Genomic DNA, 21,432 nt, shown 5'->3' with positions numbered 1-21,432 from the left:
ATAAGGCAGTTAAAGCTCATGTAAAAAATTAAGAAATCTCTTTTTAGGATTCAAAGAGGAAAATACATTTTCTTACACACACAGTGCTCAAGATGCAATCTTCTACTCATATTCAACCAGGCCTGATTGCCATAATATATTTTATACTCACACAATATTAATTTCAAGATATTGTTATATTGGTAAGAAAAACATCAAACCATTATTATGTAGAAATATGTTTATTGGCTTTGATGTTGAGACATTAAAAAGGCATTTTATATAACAAATAAATCCATGTACTATGTTCAATATTTAAAATGTCATACTACGCTTGAGAGGTGATGAATTTTTTTAAAAAAATCAGTGCATTATATTAAAATTAGAGTTACACATACAATGTATGTTTAAAATAGAATGTTACATACTGTGCAGCAATTAAACTAATTACATATTTAACTGTTTACCATCTTGGCCGCTAAATAATTGTAAGGTTGCAAACAAGCAAATGTGCTATCAAACATGCTTTTGTGTGTTGGAGCCCTCTAGATACAGGAAGAGATCTCTATGAAACATATCAATAGCTAAAGGAGATCATTTTAATTCCTTATAGCAAGAAACAAGATGGCACACAAATTTGTACATAAAATATTCATTAAAATTATTAAAGGAGTGTTATGAAATGTTTAAATTAGAAGAGTGCATATATGTTAGAGTTGTACATTAAAAGTTCAGGTTTAGTTTTGCTAACTAAAACATGAAAATGGCAGTGATATCAAAATTTTACATTTCCCAAATGTTATACATTATCTTTCTGCAAATTTGAGATTGCAAAATGCAGGCCAGAATGGACGAATGTCTCCAAGAAATTACCCATATTTATTTGATGAAGTAAACAAGGATAATTGGGTTGTAAATTAGTGTTTCTGAGGGATTCTTAAAAAATGGGAATAAAAAAATTGAGTAATATCAAGGGATTTAGAAGTGCTAATAATTGACACACAACTACTAAAATGCAATTAAGCCTGGTAAAAATTGAGTAGTCTAGTTAGAAATTATTTTGAAATAATTAGAAACTTTTTTAAACAAAAGAAGGAATTAGGTATTATGAGTGACAATTCTAAAAGCAAGAGATCTTGTGCAATGAATTAGGTAAATAAGGTGATCATTCTAAGGCTCTAGTGAACCAAAAGAAAAATAAATTTTAGAAAAGGAAGGCTAGCATTACAGTGGCTGTGACATTTACAGTACATCCTTCGTTTGATACCACGACATGATCAGATAACTTCACCAATTAGAATTGCTTTGGTTAGTGTTCAAAATGTATAATTAAAAACTTCTGTTCAGTACAGCATTTATTCTCAGAAACTAAAAAATCCTTTCTTCAGCAACTGAACTTTGAGCCTCATTAAAATATTCCACATTTGAGCTTTAAAGAATAATTTATAATAATGAAAACACATTAACTGTTGCATAAACTTCCATTAAATAGGATTAGATTTTAAAACTGATTATCAGTTTATTTATATTTTGTCAATACCTCATGGAAAAAATCTTGGTTTCCTATAACCATATATAGCTCTTAAACTAGTTATAAAGATTTATTTTAAACACGCTATATAAGAACATTCTAAAAGGCCCATTCTGTCATAAGCAATCTGAAAGGTGTACAAACTTCATTATGCTTTCTAAATACAGTTCCAATCAATAAAAACAATTCCTGTCTCTGAAGTCATTTCAATATATGCTATTCTCTTCTTGCCACGTTGTTCTCTCACCAACTTACCTGCACAACCAGCTACATAGACTGCAACTATTTGTTATCAAAAACTGATCATTTGTTATTCACAGTCTTGAAACTGGTATTACACTATGATATATTTAGAGTAGAAGTATCATGCACTCAGGTAAAAGTGCTTCCTAGAAAAACTACAGATCATATTTTTAGTTAAGTCCTTTTAAGGCATGTCTAACATACTGAGCCTATGTCTGCAGAAACGGGCCGGATGAAAGACCGAGATGAAACAGACTGTCTTTCTCCTTGGCTAAGAGTTCTCTTGCGTTCACGAACTAATGCCTTCTGATGTCGCTTCATTCTTTCTAGTTGTTCCTCAGCACTCATCTTGCATCTTTGGTGGTCTCCAGAGTATAAGCGTTCCAAGGCACTCTTTGGTCTCTCCTGTTAAAAGTGACACGGAATACAAAACATATGTTGTAATTAATACTTTATAAGTAGTATACTAAAAAAGTTTACTCTTCCTCTATTTCTCAGTGTAAATCAACTGATTTTATCCTATTGCTTTTTACACTATTTTGCATATTTTCAACTCTGCAATTTCTACTAAGATAATAAACACACTATATAATTAACTAGGTCCAAGGCCTTCCTTTGTGAATCTGCAGCAACTTCAGTGAGTCGTTCTGACTCTGTCTCTTCTTCCTTGTATTAATCCTATCAAATGGGGTCCACTCTACAAGGGTTCTCCCTCTGAAGTACTCTGTTCAATGCCATATCCTCTATCACACCACATGCTTACACATCTTCCTTTATAACATCCCACCACTTCTTCTTGGGTCAGCTTCTTAATCTTTTTCCTTCAGTCTTGATCTGCTGGACTCTCTTACCCACAGAATTATCGTGTCTGTTTAGATGACCAAATCATCAGAGCCTGTACTCCCTAATTTTTTCATTTATGGTGTTACTTCTGTCTCTAGGGATGCCCAGTCAGTTTAGCAATGTGACTGGTAAGAGGCCTTAATATGACAGGTGTAAAAAAAATTTTAAGCAGTTTTCCATCTCGTGGGTGCTATCAGAATCAGCTCCTGTTATGCAAAATACATCTGCACTCAGCATATTGTTTACAGAGATCCAGACACTTGTCCCCAAAATATTTATTTAAAGTTACCTTGGAGCTATCTCTTTGAAATGTTGCATATGATGAACTGGTGGATGTCTGGTACAGTCTGGAAGTTGATCCAGATAATCCTTTACAAAGAAGCAAAACAATGCTCGAGAGACAGATAACAGGTGGGTGTTTCAAAAAAACATTTTACCTTTTCTATTATATATTTTTGTTACAGTTCACTTCTCAAAATTTTCAGCCAGGTAGGGCAGTAATGGGATACAGGACTTTCACATCTAGGTCACCAGTCAAATTCATTCTGTGGTTCATAGCGACCATAATTCAGTACCATCTGAAGACAGTTTGGAAGCTCATGTAAAATGCGAAGTTTGTAGCCTCAGTCCTGTAACAAGTGTTAATGTAACTAAACTACCAGCAAACCTGACCCAAATGGTACTTACAATCAGAGCAGAGGGTCAAGAACTGAATGGGGATAAAAACTGAATTGCCCCCACTCTTTCCTCTAAGGTGGTTCTAGGACTGAGGTACACTTTGGAGGTGGCATAGGGAAAATTGTACTAACTCTGCTTATGCTGTATCTGTGATGTTTTCATTCTCTAGGGCTGCCAAACTGGTGGAATAGATTCATTTAAAAAAACCCTCTACAATTTAAGCCATTATGAACATAAGAAATATTTTGGGTCAGGCAATAATTTAAGAGCCGTTCTGACAAACTAATTTTTCCTGTTATGGTACACTCCCACTTTCTAATAAAAAATGTGAAAATGTTTTGTAGAGGCTGATTATTTCTCTGGCAAAATTAGCTAAACAAGGATATCAAGCAATATTTTGATAACTTTAAGATAATGACTCAAACAGCACCCCTAATCTGTAACAAATACACACACACCATACATAATATGTCAGACACCAAGTATTTTTTTTAAATGGCCTTTTATCAATTCTCTGGCTTACCTCTGGTAGGTAATGTCTGGTATCCACTGTCAGAACCTATGAAACCAAGTGAAGTTTGGCTGAGGTCACCACCTATTGTAGCTAATTCAGGTTCACTCATGTATGAACGAAGTTCTCCCTACATAGAAAAATATTCATTTGATCAAGTTAGACCACAGATTCAGACAAATTAAAATAGTTTTCTTAGAGTCTTTGTGTTTCCAGGTTTCCATGTATCTGTCATTCCATAAGGATTCCATAAGCATACAGCTCACCCTATAATCTCCATTCACATATTGCCCCAGTTCTCGATCTCTCTTTCTTTCATCAGACTGACGTTTCAGGCCTCGCACTGATGTGTGCCTGATGACATTGGCTTCCCTTGGAAGAGGTGGAACAGCTGGTGGGTGATCATCAGGATTGTAGACCTGAGGAAGAGGAGGTCTGGGTGGTGCTTCATTTTCCTGTTAAAAGGTAAATAAACTGAGACTCAGCAAATAATATGCTATGAAGTTTAAAACACACTTTTTTCTATATTCTTGGAGCTTTAAAGGGTTATTTTAACTACTGAAGAAGGCTGTCTTAATATATAATAAAATGGTGAAGCATGTCCCCTCATCCCACCAACTAATGCATATGATTTTACATGATATCTACTCAACTTCTTCTTCAAGCACTATCGCTCACTTCCTTTATAGAGTCATAGAAATACAGGGCTGGAAGGAACCTTAAGAGGTCATCTAGTCCAACACCCTGCAATGAGGCAGGACCAAATAAACTTAGACTATCTCTTACAGGTGTTTGTCTAGCCCAGTGGTTTTCAAACTTTTTTTCTGGGGACTCAGTTGAAGAAAACTGTTGATGCCCGTGACCCAGTGGAGCTGGGGATGAGGGGTTTGGGGTGTGGGAGGGGGCTCAGGCCTGAGGTAGAGGGTTGGAGTGCGGGGGTGAGGGTGGTGGGGTGGGGCTGGGAATGAGGGGTTCAGGGTATGGGAGAGGGCTCTGGGCTGGGGCTGGGGTGCGGGAGCGGGTCAGGGCTCTGGGCTGGGGGTGCAGGCTCTGGGGTGGGGCCAGGGATGAGGGTGTTGGGGTGCAGGAAGGGGCTCTGGGTTTGGGGGGCCTCAGGGCTGGGGATTGGGGAGCAGGGTTGGGGCGTGGGTTTACCTCTGGTGGCTCCTGGTCAGCGGCACAGCCGGGGAGGAGAGGCAGGCTTCCTGCCTGTCCTGGCACCACGGACCGTGCTGCACCCTGGAAGCGTCCAGCAGGTCCGGATCCTAGGTGGAGGCGCACAAGCGGCTTGGCGCGGCTCTTGCCCACAGGCACTGCCCCCCCTCCAGCTCCCATTGGCCGGTGGAGCCAGTGCTCGGGGTGGGGGCAGCATGAGGAGCCCCATGGCCCTCCTGCCTACGAGCCGGATCTGCTGCTGGCCACTTCTGGGTAGGGACTACTAGTTTTTACTGGCCGGCCGCCAGGGTCCCTGGGTGCTGAGCAAGGCGACCCAGTGCCTCGCATTCCGCAACCCAGTACTGGGTTGCGACCTGAACTTTGAAAACCACTGGTCTAGCCTGTTCTTAAAAACCTTCAACTATGGGAATTCCACAACCTCCCTTGACACCGACTTCAGTGCTTAACTATCCTTAGAGTTAGAAAGTTTTTCCTAATATCTAACCTAAATCTCCCTTGCTGTAAATTAAGCGCATTACTGCTTGTCCTTCCTTCAGTGGACATGGGGAACAACTGAACACCATTCTCTTTATAACAACCCTTAACATATTTGAAGACTATTATCAAGTCCCCCCTCAATCTTCTTTTTTCTCAAGACTAAAAGGGCCAGTGTTTTTAAACCTTTCCTCATAGGTCAGGTTTCTAAACCTTTTATTATTTTTGTGGCTCTCCTCTGGACTCTCCTCAATTGGTTCACAACTTGCTTCAATTGTGGTGCCCAGAACACAGTACTTCAGCTGAGGCCTCACCAGGGCCAAGTAGAGTAGGAAAATTACCTCCCCATCTTACATATGATACTCCTGTTAATACACCCCAAAATGATTAGCCTTTTTTGCAACTGCATCACATTGTTGACTCTCATTCAATTTATGATCCATTATAACCCCCGATCCTTTTCAGCAGTACTAGTGCCTAGCCAGTTATCCCCCATTTTGTAATTGTGATTTAATTTTTCTTTCTTAAGTGAAGTATTTTGCACTTGTCTTTACTGAATTTAGATTAGAATGTAGATTTCAGACCAATTCTCCAATTTGTAAAGGTCCTTTTGAATTCTAATCCTGTCCTCCAGAGCACGAGCAACCCCTCCCTGCAGCTTGGTCTTATCTGCAAATTTTATAAGCATACTCTCCACTTCATCATTCAAATCATTAATGAAAACATAGAATAGTACTGGACCCAGGAATCCAGTGAGGTACACGTCCCACTAGATACATCCCACCAGTTTGACAGTGAACCATTGATAAAAGACGGTTACTCACCGTTGTAACTGTTGTTCTTCGAGATGTGTTGCTCATATCCATTCCAGTTAGGTGTGCGCGCGCCGCGTGCACGATTGTCGGAAGATTTTTGCCCTAGCAACCCCGGTGGGTCGGCTGTGGAGCCCCCTGGAGTGGCGCCGTTATGGCGCTGGATATATACCCCAGCCGACCCAGCGCCCCCTCAGTTCCTTCTTGCCGGCTACTCCGACAGTGGGGAAGGAGGGCGGGTTTGGAATGGATATGAGCAACACATCTCGAAGAACAACAGTTACAACGGTGAGTAACCGTCTTTTCTTCTTCGAGTGCTTGCTCATATCCATTCCAGTTAGGTGACTCCCAAGCCCCCACTTAGGAGGCGGGGTCGGAGTGACACATTGCTGTGTGCAGAACCGCTGACCCGAAAGCAGCATCGTCTCTGGATTGTTGCACCAGCGCATAGTGAGTAGCAAATGTGTGGACCGATGACCACACTGCAGCTCTACAAATGTCCTGGATCGGTACTTGAGCCAGGAAGGCAGTCGAGGAGGCCTGGGCCCTCGTGGAATGAGCAGTGAGGTGTGGCGTCGGTACACCGGCCAGGTCGTAGCAAGCACGAATGCAGGACGTAATCCAAGAGGACAGGCACTGTGAAGAGACCGGTGATCCTTTCATCCGGTCGGCCACTGCAACGAAGAGTTGCGTCGTCTTCCTAAATGGCTTTGTACGGTCGATATAGAAAGCCAGGGCCCTGCGAACGTCTAAGGAATGCAAACGCTGATCTTGACGAGTAGCGTGTGGCTTCGGATGGAAGACTGGGAGGAATATGTCCTGATTTACGTGAAAAGGTGAGACCACTTTTGGAAGAAAGGCAGGGTGGGGGCGAAGCTGCACCTTGTCCTTGTGGAACACCGTGTAAGGGGGCTCGGATGTCAGCGCCCTGAGTTCCGAGACGCGTTGTGCTGAGGTGATGGCTACGAGGAAGGCTGTCTTCCAGGATAAGTACAGGAGTGAGCAGGTCGCCAATGGTTCAAACGGAGGCCCTGTGAGCCTGGAGAGCACGAGGTTGAGGTCCCACGTCGGAACCGGCTGTCATTGCTGTGGGTACAGCCGATCTAAGCCCTTGAGGAATCTAACGACCATCGGGTTAGAGAAGACCGAGGACGTGAGTTCTCCTGGGTGGAAAGCGGAAATAGCGGCGAGGTGAACCTTGATTGAGGATGTCGCCAAGCCTTGCTGTCTTAGGGACAGGAGGTATTCCAGTATGCAGGGGATAGGTGCCTGCAAGGGAGAAGTAGCTCGTTGCTCACACCAACAGGAGAACCGCTTCCACTTGGCTAGATAAGTGGTCCGCGTAGAGGGCTTTCGACTTCCCAGCAGAACCTGCTGGACGGCCTGCGAGCACTGCCGCTCTGTCCGACTCAACCATGGAGCATCCACGCCGTGAGGTGGAGAGACTGTAGGTCGGGGTGACACAACCGGCCGTGGTCCTGGGAGATGAGGTCCCGACTCAAGGGGAGCGTGATCGGCGTTCGTACTGAAAGTTCCAGCAGTGTGGTGTACCAGTGTTGCCTCGGCCAAGCGGGGGCGACTAAAATCACCCGTGCATGATCCCTGCGGATCTTGAGCAGTACCCTGTGGACCAGCGGAAATGGAGGGAAGGCGTAGAACAGGTGGTCCTTCCATGTTAGAAGGAAGGCGTCTGACCGAGAGCCCGGGGCTCGTCCGTGCAGGGAGCAGAATACCTGGCACTTCCTGTTGGCCCGAGATGCGAAGAGGTCGACCTGGGGAAATCCCCACCTCTGGAAGACGGAATAGATGACGTCCGGGCGAATTGACCACTCGTGTGTCTGGAAGGACCTGCTGAGACGGTCTGCCAGCGTATTCTGGACTCCAGGAAGGAACGATGCCGTAAGATGTATCGAGTGGGCGATGCAGAAGTCCCACAGGCGAATGGCCTCTTGACATAGGAGCGATGAGTGGGCTCCGCCTTGCTTGTTGATGTAGAACATTGCCGTGGTGTTGTCGGTGAGAACCAACACGCAACGGCCCTGTAGGAAGTTGAGGAACGCCTGGCAAGCTAGGCGCACCGCCATCAGCTCTCTGACATTGATGTGGAGGGCTAGTTGGGCCACGGACCAGAGGCCCTGGGTATGGTGCTCTCCGAGGTGAGCGCCCCATCCTAGAGATGAAGCATCCGTGACTAGGTGGAGGGAGGGTTGTGGGGCGTGAAAGGGTACTCCTGCACAGACCACCGTACGATCCGTCCACCAGGTGAGGGAGGCCAGGATCGAGGCCGGAACCGTGACCACCATATTCAGGTCGTCTCGATGAGGACGGTAGACCGATGACAGCCAAGCCTGCAGTGGGCGAAGTCGTAGCCTGGCGTGCCTGGTTACGTAGGTGCACGAGGCCATGTGGCCCAATAGGGCAAGGCAAGTTCTTAAGGTGGTGATTGGAAAAGTCCTGAGTCCTTGAATGACGCTTAGGATGGTATGAAAGCGGCTGTCGGGGAGGATGGCTTGGGCGCGTCTGGAGTCCAGGACTGCTCCGATAAACTCTATCCTCTGAGTTGGTACCAGGGTGGACTTTTCTCTGTTGAGTAGAATGCCCAACTCGTGGAAAGTGTGTGTCACCATGCGGACATGAGCCTGCACTTGGTCCCTGGTGCGGCCGCGTACCAGCCAGTCGTCCAAGTACGGGAACAGCTGTATCCCTTGTCGACGAAGGAAGGCCGCGACGACTGCCAGACACTTTGTGAACACTCTGGGAGCCGAAGACAAGCCGAAGGGAAGGACTGCAAATTGGTAGTGCATTGTGCTTACTACAAATCGCAGGAAGCACCTGTGAGGCGGATAGATCGCTATGTGAAAATAAGCGTCCTTCATGTCGAGGGCGGCGAACCAGTCTCCAGGATCCAGTGAAGGGATGATGGTCCCCAATGATACCATGCGGAACTTCAACTTTACTATGAATTTGTTGAGTCCGCGCAAGTCTAAGATGGGCCGTAGACCCCCTTTTGACTTGGGGATCAGGAAGTAGCGGGAGTAAAACCCCCTGCCCCTTAGCTCCGATGGAACCTCCTCTATGGCCCCCATAGCAAGGAGCCCAAAAACCTCCTGTGTAAGGAGTTGCTCGTGAGAGGGGTCCCTGAAGAGGGACGGGGAGGGGGAGTGGGAGGGGGGGGCGAGGAAAATTGGAGGGCGTATCCCCTCTCCACCGTGCGAAGGACCCAGCGGTCCGAGGTTATACGGGACCAAGCACGGTGGAAGCGGGAGAGGCGATCCCGGAAGGGGGGAGTCGGATCCTGGATACAGGCCGAGGTGCCGTCCTCGACCGCACCTTCAAAAGTTTTGCCTAGGCCCTGAAGGTGGCCTAGGCTGTCCCTGGTTTTGACCAGGTTGAGGGCCGTTCGACCTCCGCCTGCCTCCTCGACCCCGCCGCCTGGCAAAGTCCTGTCTAGGACGAGGCGGGGGAGGGTAAAATCTCTGCGGCGGCGGCCGGAAGGGTCTGCGCTGAGGCCCCGGGACATGCATCCCCAGGGAGCGCATCATTGTCCGCGAGTCCTTGAGGTTTTGGAGCCTCGCGTCAGTCTTCTCTGAGAAGAGTCCCTGGCCCTCAAACGGCAGATCTTGTAGCGTCTGCTGCAGCTCTGGTGGCAAGCCAGACACCTGGAGCCAGGAGAGTCGCCGCATGGCTATCCCCGAAGCCAGGGTCCTAGCTGCCGAGTCCGCAATGTCAAGCGAGGCTTGTAAGGAGGTGCGCGCCACCCGCATACCCTCCTCTACCAAAGCCCCAAACTCCTCCCTCGATTCCTGGGGAACCAGCTCCTTGAATTTCCCCATCGAGGACCAGGAGTTGAAGGAGTAGCGGCTCAGGAGCGCCTGTTGGTTGGCCGCTCGGAGTTGGAGCCCCCCCGCAGAGTAGACCTTGCGTCCGAACAAGTCGAAGCGCTTAGCGTCCTTCGACTTGGGCGCAGCGGCCTGCTGGCCATGGCGCTCCCGTGCATTCACCGATGATACCACCAGTGAGCACGGCTGGGGATGGGTATAGAGGTATTCATGGTCTTTGGAGGGAACAAAGTACTTCCGCTCCACACCTCTGGCCGTGGGTGGAATCGAGGCCGGGGTTTGCCAGATGGTGGTGGCATTGGCTTGAATAGTCGGGATCAGCGGTAACGCCACCCGAGAGGGAGCGTCCGCTGATAGGATGTTTACAATGGGGTCGTGAACCTCCACAATCTCCTCCATTTGGAGGTCCATATCGCGTGCCACCCTTCGCAAGAGGTCCTGGTGCGCTCGCAGGTCAATAGGAGGCGGACCCATGGCGGATGTGCCCGCTACAGCCTCATCGGGGGAGGAGGAGGAGGATCCCCCCGGTGGCAAGGGGTCCAAGGGTGGTTCCTGCTCCAGGTGCTCCTGTAGGTGAACATCAGCAGCCCCTGGGACCAGGGCCTCCACAGGAGTGGGCACCGGAGCCTCCATACCACCTGGTGGAGGGCGGGAGATGGTGGCCTCCGGGACCCTGGGCTCGGAGCGTGCCGAGCGGGACGCAGAAGGAGGGGCGCCTTGCGCCTGATGGTAGGCCCACGGCGTCCAGAAGGACCAATGCGCAGGAGCTTGCGTAGGGTCCTCCGCCGTCTCCTGCAGGTGGGTGGCCTCCGCATCCGAGGAACGGGACGCCGACCTCGATGGCCACGGCGGTGCCGAGCGCACTGACACCGGCACCGGATGGTACGGTGCCGATCGGTGCCGGTCGTAGGGCGATCTGTCCCTGCCCGGTGCCGGGGAACGGTGCCGAGATCTAGATCGGGATCGGTGCCGGTAGTCTCTTCGGTGCCGAGAGTCCGATCTGGAGCAGGACGAAGATCTTGAGGAGGCCCGGTACCGGGAGCGGCCTCTCGAGCCCGAGCGGCGCTCATACCGGTGCCGGGAGCTCCGCCTCGAGCCCGAACGGTGCCGGTCGTCGCGACGGTGCCGGGATCTGGAACGGCGTCGTGAAGGTGATCGGTGCCGTGAGTACGACCGGTGCCGAGGTGACATTCGGCGCCGGGACTCCGAGCGGCGCCGGGACGTGCTCCTGGACCTCGAACGGTGCCGCAAGTCTGGAGCTGGAGACGGCGGGCGCAGCAGGGCAGGCTTGCCCCTGGACTGCAGCTGGCGCGGAGCAACCGGTGCCGGGAGGTGTGACGGCCCCGGTTCGGTGAAGGCAATCAGGTCCCGTGCCGTTGCAAAAGTCTCCGGGGTGGACGGGAGACAAGGTTCCACCACCAGCCTAGGTGGGGAAACAGTCCGCACCGGACTCGACGGCCTCGGTGCCGGAGTCAACGGTGGGGCCGCCTGTTGTGGGCAGTCCAACGGCGGACGCGGCTCTACCCCCGGCACCGAGGGAGCCGGCGTCTTCGGCGCAGCCGTGTCCTGGGTCTTGCGGACCTTCTTGTGGCCCGGAGACAGCGATCGGCGCCGAGGCCCCTGAGGCGGGCGCGGTGCCGACGTCGGTCGGTGCCGTGGTTTATCCGTCGCACCAGTCGGAGCCGCCGGGGCGCTGCGCACGGAAGCGCTCGGTGCCGGGGCGCTGTGCACCGAAGTGCTCGGTGCCGGGACGCTGCGCACCGAAGGAGGGCCCGGACTCAGAGCCGCCTCCATCAGGAGCTGTCGGAGCCTGAAATCTCGCTCCTTCCTCGTCCTCGGCTTGAAGGCCTTGCAGATAGGGCACTTATCTGCGGGATGGGCCTCCCCAAGGCACTTCAAGCAGGAGCTATGCGGGTCGCTTGTTGGCATGTGCTTCCCGCAGGACGCGCACGGCTTAAAGCTAGGAGCCTTGGGCATGAGCCCGGCTGTGCGCCGGGGGGAAAAGGGGGGAGACAACCCCCTAAACCCCCGCTAACGATTTACAACTAAACAAGAACTAAACAACTAACTATCTAAAGAACTATAACAACTATATACAACTATCTACACTAATGAGAATGAGAAAGCTAGGGAGAGTGGAGATCAGCTATGCCGCGCTCCACAGTTCCAACGACCGTCAGGGGCGGTAAGAAGGAACTGAGGGGGCACTGGGTCGGCTGGGGTATATATCCAGCGCCATAACGGCGCCACTCCAGGGGGCTCCACAGCCGACCCACCGGGGTTGCTAGGGCAAAAATCTTCCGACGATCGTGCACGCAGCGCGCGCACACCTAACTGGAATGGATATGAGCAAGCACTCGAAGAAGAACTACTCTCTCAGTATGGCCTTTCAACCAGTTGTGCACCCACTTTAAAGTAATTTCATCTACACCACATTTCCCTAGTTTGCTTATGAGAATGTCATCCGGGATGGTATAAAAGCCTTACTAAAATCTAGATATATTACATCTATAGCTTCCCGCAATCCACTAGGCCAGTAACCTGCCAAAGGAGGAAATTAGGTTGCTTTAGGATGATTTATTCTTGACAAATCCATGTTGGCTATTATTTATAACCCAATTATCTTCTGGGTGCTTACAAATTGATTGTTTAATAATGTGTTCTAGTATCTTGCTGGATATCCAAGTTAGGCTGCCTGGTCCTCTTTGATCCCCTTTTTAAAAATAGATATTATGTTAGCCCTTCCCCAGTCCTCTGGGACCTCACCTTTCCTCCATGAGTTCTCAAAATAATTCCTAATGGTTCCGAGATTGCTTCAGCTCATTACTTAAGTGCCCTAGTGTGAATTTCATCAGATCCTGCTAACTTGAAGACATCGAACGCCGCACATCTCGGAAATTCCTCTATTTTGTGCAATATTTGCTGGTGAATGCCTTCTATTTTCACAATTAGAACTACACGTGAACCTTGTTTAATGAAAACACAAAGCCAGGTGCAATATGCTCAGTGTCAAACCCTAAACTGTGAACAGATTCAGGACAATTTTAGAACCTGAGCCCAAGTTTCTCCTTACCAGGCTAAATTCTGTAACGTGGCCTGGGCTTCACATTGATAAGGAAGGGATTATTTATAAAATGTTTTCACATATAGCATTAGCTCCTCAGATACAATGGTGGTGAGAGCAGTAGATAGATTTACACCCAATTCATGGTAGTAATACTTACAATTTTTGACTTTAGCTTCACTGGTGACTGAAGAGGATGCTCAACTTTTTTGAGCTGTTGTGATTGAGACTGTGTTCTAGGCTGAGTATAAGGCTGTGGAAACAGCCTAACCTCCAAAGAGGACTTAACAGGACTGGATGGAGGAGTTCGCTGAGTAGAAAGTTTGCTCTCCATAGTTGTGAGAGAAGTTGATAATGAAGGCACTATAGGCTGAGAAAATGAAGGCACTGTTTTTCTTTCTATGGCAGAAACAGGTAAATAAGTTAAAAGTTGTATGGATGTTATATCTACATCATGAGCACACACTTTTCCCACAAGAACATCACACAAAATAATAAGCAGTATGTATCTATGCGCTGGCTTTTGAAAAAGCTTAAACTTCCCTCATTATTCTGACTATAGACTATATTTTTAAGATGTAAAATCCTATGATGTTATGGCTATGCCATAAAACGTCCAGACACCTGGACATAGATAGGTGTCTATAGTTGTATTTTAAAAATAAATTAATACACAGCTCTATGATCTCAAAACAAATTCACACTCTGTTTATAGGTAAATGGTAAATAAAGTTAATAAATATACTCTTATGCATATGCTACAAACTGAATCTACATAAGGCATCCAACTGACTTTCATTTCCCCAACCTACTGGCTCTTTTCTGTGAAGTCCAACAAAGCGGACTAGCATGCAGCCCATATACACCTTCTCACTTCACCTTTTCCTACAATAGAAGGCTGTTTGTTCTGTCCACCAACCATTCCCCACAATGGAAAACAGTGTGAAGTGCAGGCAGGGGAGGGGGCAGGACCAAGTGGAAAAGGCAGACAGACTGCAGGTGGGAGGAGCTGTCAGGTGGTGCGCAGGATAGCAACTGTGAGAGTGAGAGTTATGAGGATTAAAACAATTTTTCAGGTTTGGCTAATTTATCCCCTTGTTTGTTTTCTTATGCCTTGGCATTTCTTGGTTCCATCAGTAAGTACAAAAATACCTGTGAGAAAGGATGATGTTACTGGGATAAGGGGACTCCCAACACAACCAGCAGCAGGAAGTACTGGAAATTCTATAATAAATGATGACCTCAAGACTTGTCGCCCAATTCCACAGACCCAAGAGATTCAGATGAATTTAGATACAGTTTAACATCTTTACTCAGTTTCTCTTACCTGGATTTTTTATAGAATCTACTATGACTTTGTAGTTTGCTTTATTTGCACTTAGGCCGGCTGTGACATCTTCAATTCTCCATAAATCTTTTTGCATTTGTGTTTTCTCCTAATGTTTAGTAAGAGGAAAGATTTTAAAAATCAGTTCAATCCCAAGATTTTGTCAGTTTCATTTATTATAGCTAGTTTGAACCAAACATTTTAGTGACACTTGAACACAGGCTACATGGCTTGGAAAGATTATAGGAAAAAACTGGGCATAACACAAATGTTAGCATCTTAATTCAGCCAGTTCAGAATTATAAGAGTCTTTTGCATGACTATGCTGGTGGGAACAGAGTACCATCCAGACAAGAGATCAACTAAGTAGTTTTACATATACGTTCAAACAGAGATTGGCTTCCTTATGACCCTGGTGCCTATCCCTGACTATGACGTCAGAATATATCCAGTTTTCCAAAGTTTGTATGCATGCCTAGGAGTCTGGAAGTAGGTTAAATAATTCTCTGAAGTAAGAGCAAAGATTAAGACCTCTTGCTGCTGTTGGTTCACAACATGCCCTACCTATAGGTGGAGCCATAAGTAATGCAGTGTGTTTCCCAAAGTTTGGGGAGGTGTGGGGGAGGCAAGAGGAGCACAGACATACCTCTGAATTGTTCTCTAGAGTCCCAGCTTTAATTTAAAATAAAAAAATAGCCTCTAGCTTTTAACCTTCAGAATGTAAAACAAGTAAAAACCAAACCATGTAAATGGGCCTGGGTTTACAGAGAATCAAACAGCTCTGAGGTGTGAATTGCCCCATTCATTTGAATGGGTACTATTTATAATACTTTAAATGCCACCACTGTTAAATATTTCACTTGTATTATGAAGTTTTATTCAATCTACTCTGAGTGACCACTGATTTTGTCACAACTGACAGCTGGGATGAGGGGAGTTGGGAGCAGTCACTCACACCGTTTCCTTTACATGTGTGGCTTGAAGCTTCACAGCAGGACAGTTGTTACAGTCATCCACTTCCTGTCTCTCCCGACAGACAAGCCTGCCAGACCTCAGAAGAGAAGGATGGCCAATACCACCCACAGCAGCACATCTCCCAGCCCCTGCACTGTGTAGGTCATGCTGGTTTGTTATCCATTGTTTGTAAAAGCGTAGGGGAAGGACATGCAAATTAACAACACATGGCACCATTAAAAGGGAATGTGGTTGGTTCCATCTTCCTGAAGAGGGGCTCAGCTTTCTAGAGTTAGGGAAACACTGCTAATAATGTATTATAGCCTATGGGGAAAGGCCTAAAACTCATTTAACCAAAGCCACACTAGTATGGCCTGTTGCATGCTGAAACCTTGCTGAACTTCTGAACTTAACTTTTGTAGACAGCAACCACCACTAACCCCCCACTAGACCATAATAGAACCATTTGTTTTCCTCCCATTTCCTGTCTCCTCTTCTGTCTGTTTTTGGTTGGGGAAACTGGCATGAAAATTCACAGCTTTGTAAGAAAGCTGGCAATACCCTGGATGTAGTATCTTTAACATCTCCATTACTGAACAAAAAAGTTAAGAAGTGGAACTAAATTTGCAATTTTTCCTGTACACTTATTGAACCAGAAGGGTCACTAAGAAAGTTAAGCCTGAGGACCATTCAAAAGAGCCTGCACTCACCTATCATGAGGGCGAAAAATAGCATCTAATTAAGCCATATAACATAGTATTTTCTTGGAAGAAAAGACAACTTCATTACTGGCTCCTAAACCTCCTAGTACTAGTGAAGGGAGATAAATTGCTTCACCTTTGCTTTCTTGGACCTGGAAAGTCTATTCAGTCAGGCTATGTATCAGAAAGTAGAGTGCCAAGGAGCCAGACATTTAAACAATGGAGAATGTTATTTGCTAGTAGTAGACTCACAGGACAGATGGAACATTTATTGAAAGATTATCAAGACACAAACTAGACAATCATACTTGTTCCACTTCAACTTCCTGAGAAGAATCACACTGCAGGATATTGAATGATGGATTTACAGTGAAGACATAAAAAGGTAACCAGTCAGAAAAACTTTGAACCTACTCAAAAAATGCACCTTCTATCAGTGCTGAAGTAGTATACAGAATAAGGAAGAATTTTCAATATTATTTCTAGATAATTGTCCTGCCTTGAGTGCAGGGGACTGGATTAGATGACCTCTCAAGGTCCCTTCCAGTCCTACGATTCTATGATTTTCCCCATTACTTAAATCTTGATGCAAACAGAGTAGATCTAGAAAGTTAAACAGTTGAATATATTTTAAAGTATGAGCAGTCACAGATTAATGTTTACAAAGAAGATGTAAATATACTTTATGTGCAAGGCAAGAAAAGTTGGCTTGAAGAAATAAATCATTTCCTTAAATTTTCCAGCACAGAAGCATAATTTAAAGTGATAAAACTACAGGATAAACACTTAAGTGAGAAGCTAAAACTCACAAAAAACCCCCACATCTGAGTTCATTCCAGCTTGCCCTGGCCCCGCCCCTCAGGCAAAATGTCATCAATCACCACTCTAAAATAAAGATTTCGCTTGAACAGGCTGCCTGAAGCCTTGAGTTCTTAACCTTCTGATGAATGAACATTTTACGCTAGTGTTCAGTATCAACTGTTCCCTCTAGCAACTTGAAATCTATGCCTTTATTAACATTTGATACTGTTCCATAAGGACCACTTTTTAAAAATAAAATAAAAGTAATCAAGATGGTAGATGAACTGCTCTGGAGACAGAGGCCTGGTCTACACTAGGCGTTTATGTCGAATTTAGCGCCGTTACATCGAATTAACCCTGCACCCGTCCACACCACGAAGCTATTTAGTTCGACATAGAGCTCTCTTAAATTCGACTTCTGTACTCCTCCCCAACGAGAGGAGTAGCGCTAAATTCGAAATGGCCATATCGAATTAGGCTAGGTGTGGATGGAAATCGACGCTAATAGCTCCGGGAGCTATCCCACAGTGCACCACTCTGTTGACGCTCTGGACAGCAGTCCGAGCTCGGATGCTCTGACCAGCCACACAGGAAAAGCCCCGGGAAAATTTGAATTCCTTTTCCTGTCTGGGCAGTTTGAATCGCATTTCCTGTTTGGACATCGTGGCGAGCTCAGCAGCACTGGCAACGATGCAGAGCTCTGCAGCAGAGGTGACCGTGCAATCCCAGAATAGAAAGAGGGCCCCAGCATGGACTGATCGGGAAGTCTTGGATCTGATCGCTGTGTGGGGCGATGAGTCCGTGCTTTCCGAGCTGCGCTCCAAAAGACAGAATGCAAAGATATATGAGAAGATCTCTAAAGCCATGGCAGAGAGAGGATACAGCCGGGATGCAACGCAGTGCCGCGTGAAAATCACGGAGCTGAGACAAGGCTACCAAAAAACCAAAGAGGCAAACGGACGCTCTGGATCCCAGCCCCACACATCCCGTTTCTACGAGGCACTGCATTCCATCCTGGGTGCGGCCGCCACCACTACCCCACCCGTGACCGTGGACTCTGAGGATGGGATATTGTCCGCGGCCGGTTCCTCGGACATGTTAGCGGACGGGGAAGATGAGGAAGGAGATGAGGAGGACGAGGCAGTCAACAGCGCTTGCACCGCTGATTTCCCCGACAGCCAGGAGCTCTTCATCACCCTTACCGAGATCCCTTACCAACCGTCCCCAGCCGTTACCCCGGACACAGAATCAGGGGAAGGATCAAGCAGTAAGTGCTTTAAACATCTAAACATTTATTTTTAACAGAACTGGAATATTTATAATATTAACAATGGGTTTTTCATGAAGTGATTTAAACATCTAAACATTTATTTTTAACAGAACTGGAATATTTATAATATTAACAATGGGTTTCTCATGATTTCTTTGCCTTAGGCGCTTAACTATTTAGTCCCAACTATTTAAAAAAAATCTAACAATGTCTGGTTTTTCATGATTCTGCTGCCCAAGACGCTCCACTCTTTAGTCCCTGCCAGTGCAGCTACACCAAAATCCGGTCTATATGTCCGGGGATAGAGATGAAATCCTCATGGGAGATCTCAACGTAGCTCTCCTGGAGGTAATGTTCAAGCCTGTTCATCAGGTTCCTGGGGAGAGCGATCTTATTGGGTCCTCCGTGGTACGAAACGTTTCCGCGCCAGGAGACAATCAAGTACTCAGGGATCATTGCCCTGCAGAGCATGGCAATGTATGGCCCTGGTTTTTGCAGGCTTTCCCTAAGCATCCGTTCCTTCTCGCTGTCCGAGATCCTCATCAGGGTGATGTCGCTCATGATGCCCTGCTTTGAATTAGGTAGGGGAATGTTAGTATTGGGACTGCTTTACAGCCACGCGGTGGAGGCGGGAGAGGGGCAGCATACAGGGATCTTTCCCTGGGACAGCCGCGAGGGGGTGGGACAGGGGCAGAGTTCATGCTTGCCTGATTGCTGGCAGCAGAGACTGGCATTGCTTTCAATGTGAAAGGAGGCCAGTGCTACTATTAAAGTTTTAAGCAGCCACAAGTCTACGGCTTACCATGTTTGCCCGCTACACAAATTCCGGTGTCCTGCCCCGCTTCTCAGATCGCCACTGCAAGACCACAGGCACTGAAGGCGAGGGCCGAAAATTCGACCTTGTCCTGAGTGCGCATGTGATAGGTGCAGGGCATCGTCTTATTCACAGAGAAAGACTATGTTCTTTGTTCACAACTACATTTATCTTTCTGAGGAATTTACTCCCTTTTTCCCATTCCCACAGCCACATCTGCGACTGTCTCCCAACCCAGCGTGGCATCACAATCCCAGAGGCTAGCGCAGATTAGGCGGAGGAAGAAGACGACGCGGGAGGACATGTTCTCAGAACTAATGTTCTGCTCCCGAGCCCAGGCAGCCCAGCAGACACAGTGGAGGGAGAACTTGTCCCAAATGCACAGAGCAAACATGGAACGGGAGGAGAGGTGGCGTCAGGAAGACCAGCAGGCGACTCAAACGCTGCTTGGACTGATGAGGGAGCAAACGGACACGCTCCGGCGCCTTGTGGATGTTCTGCAGGACCGGAGGCAGGAGGAGAGAGCCCCGCTGCAGTGCATCTGTAACCACCCTCCCCCGCCACCAAGTCCCATACCCCCCTCACCCAAAGTCCAAAGAAGGAGGGGCGGCAGGGGCCGTGAAAAGTTTCGCTCCACCCCTGCAGAGTGCTGTAGCACTAGAAGGCTCTCATTCCCCAAACTTTGAAAAGTCCTTTCCTACCCACCTCACACAAGCCCCCGTCCAAGTTCCAACCCCCCTGTTTCATGTGTTGTTACTAATAAAATATACGTTTCTGTTAATTACTGTTTCCATCATTTTCTTTTGGAGGAGAGTCTGTGTGAAGGGGGGGAAGGTGGTTGGTAATTGGACAGTATAGTCACCTTTAGCAGGGTACAGAGGCGGGGGCAGGTCCAGCAGCAGGGCACATACACAGTGCAGTTACTAGTTACCCTGGTCAGTCTGGGAGGTGGTTTTCATGTTCTGTGGGGGGGGGGGGGTTTGCTCTGTGGCTTTGTGGTGGGGGAGGGCAGTTACAGATCTTATGCAGCGGTCCTTATCCTGGATCACAGAGCCACACAGCAGGGGATCTGTAACCCTCCTCCCCCTGCCAGAAAGTCACATAGCCGACACATACACGCAGTCCCGCCCAGGACGGCTGGCAGGCTCCGTTGAAACAACCAGTCCACCACTGCGGAGCCTGTCATTCCAGGAGTTTAGAGGCATCATTTGCATCACTACACTACACCCGCCCCCCACCACAGTCTGCGTCCCAGGTTTAAAACATTCCCGCGAAAACAGTAATAAAGACAACGGTGTTCATTAAGAAAATAGAACTGATTTTATTTTTTGGGAAGGGGGTGAAGGGGGTATGTAGGTGGAGAGGATAGTCAACATAAACTGGGTAAAGAAACGGGGGCAGGTTCAGCTTCTGTGTCCACAAAGTTAACAGTCACTGGTTACCCTGCTCACTGTGGAACCTAGCTTTCAAAGCCTCCCAGATGCACAGCGCGTCCCGCTGGGCTCTTCTAATCGCCCGGCTGTCTGGCTGGGCGTAATCTGAAGCCAGGGTATTTGCCTCAACCTCCCACCCCGCCATAAAGGTCTCCCCCTTGCTCTCACAGAGATTGTGGAGCACACAGCAAGCTGCTATAACAATGGGGATATTGGTTTCGCTGAGATCACAGCGAGTCAGTAAGCTTCTCCATCTCCCCTTGAGACGGCCAAAAGCACGCTCCACCACCATTCTGCACTTGCTCAGCCGGTAGTTGAACAGTTCTTTTTCTGTGTCCAGGGCGCCAGTATAGGGCTTCATGAGCCAGGGCATTAGCGGGTAGGCTGGGTCCCCGAGGATCACTGTAGGCATCTCCACATCCCCAAGACTTATTTTGTGGTCCGGGAAGTAAATACCTTCCTGCAGCCGTCTAAACAGACCAGAGTTCCTGAACACGCGAGCGTCATGAACCTTGCCCGGCCATCCGACGTTGATGTTGGTAAAACGTCCCCTGTGGTCCACCAGTGCTTGCAGCACCATTGAAAAGTAGCCCTTTCTGTTAATGTACTGGCTGGCCTGGTGGTCCGGTCCCAGGATAGGGATGTGAGTTCCATCTATAGCCCCACCGCAGTTTGGGAATCCCATCGCGGCGAAGCCATCTATGATGGCCTGCGCGTTTCCCAGGGTCACTACCTTTGAGAGCAGTACCTCAACGATTGCGTTGGCTACTTGCATCACAACAACCCCCACGGTAGATTTGCCCACACCAAAGTGGTTCGCGACTGACCGGTAGCTGTCCGGCGTTGCAAGCTTCCAGAGGGCTATGGCCACTCGCTTCTGGACAGTCAGGGCTGCTCGAATCCGGGAGTCATTGCGCTTCAGGGCAGGGGACAGCAACTCACAGAGTTCGAGGAAAGTCCCCTTCCGCATGCGAAAGTTTCG

General features: G+C 47.9%; 1 protein-coding gene across 2 annotated transcripts in view; it reads right to left on the bottom strand.

Annotated features, from left to right (window-relative positions):
• The window catches only part of PLEKHA7 (pleckstrin homology domain containing A7), a 306,972-nt gene that overhangs the window by 15,668 nt on the left and 269,872 nt on the right, over positions 1–21,432 (bottom strand). For both annotated transcript variants that reach the window (XM_026651359.1, XM_026651360.1), the window contains 6 exons: positions 14,478–14,586; positions 13,311–13,549; positions 4,052–4,240; positions 3,798–3,915; positions 2,886–2,965; positions 1,958–2,158 (listed from right to left, as the gene is read on the bottom strand). In XM_026651359.1, the coding sequence (XP_026507144.1) occupies positions 1,958–2,158; positions 2,886–2,965; positions 3,798–3,915; positions 4,052–4,240; positions 13,311–13,549; positions 14,478–14,586 (936 nt within the window). The remainder of the gene's footprint in view (positions 1–1,957; positions 2,159–2,885; positions 2,966–3,797; positions 3,916–4,051; positions 4,241–13,310; positions 13,550–14,477; positions 14,587–21,432) is intronic.

The sequence above is a fragment of the Terrapene carolina genome, unplaced genomic scaffold (assembly GCF_002925995.2).
Source record: "Terrapene carolina triunguis isolate 2854851 unplaced genomic scaffold, T_m_triunguis-2.0 Scaffold96, whole genome shotgun sequence".
NCBI classification, from domain to species: Eukaryota; Metazoa; Chordata; order Testudines; family Emydidae; genus Terrapene; species Terrapene triunguis.
Note: the sequence above shows the minus strand (reverse complement) of the source record. Positions and strands in the feature narration are given on the sequence as shown.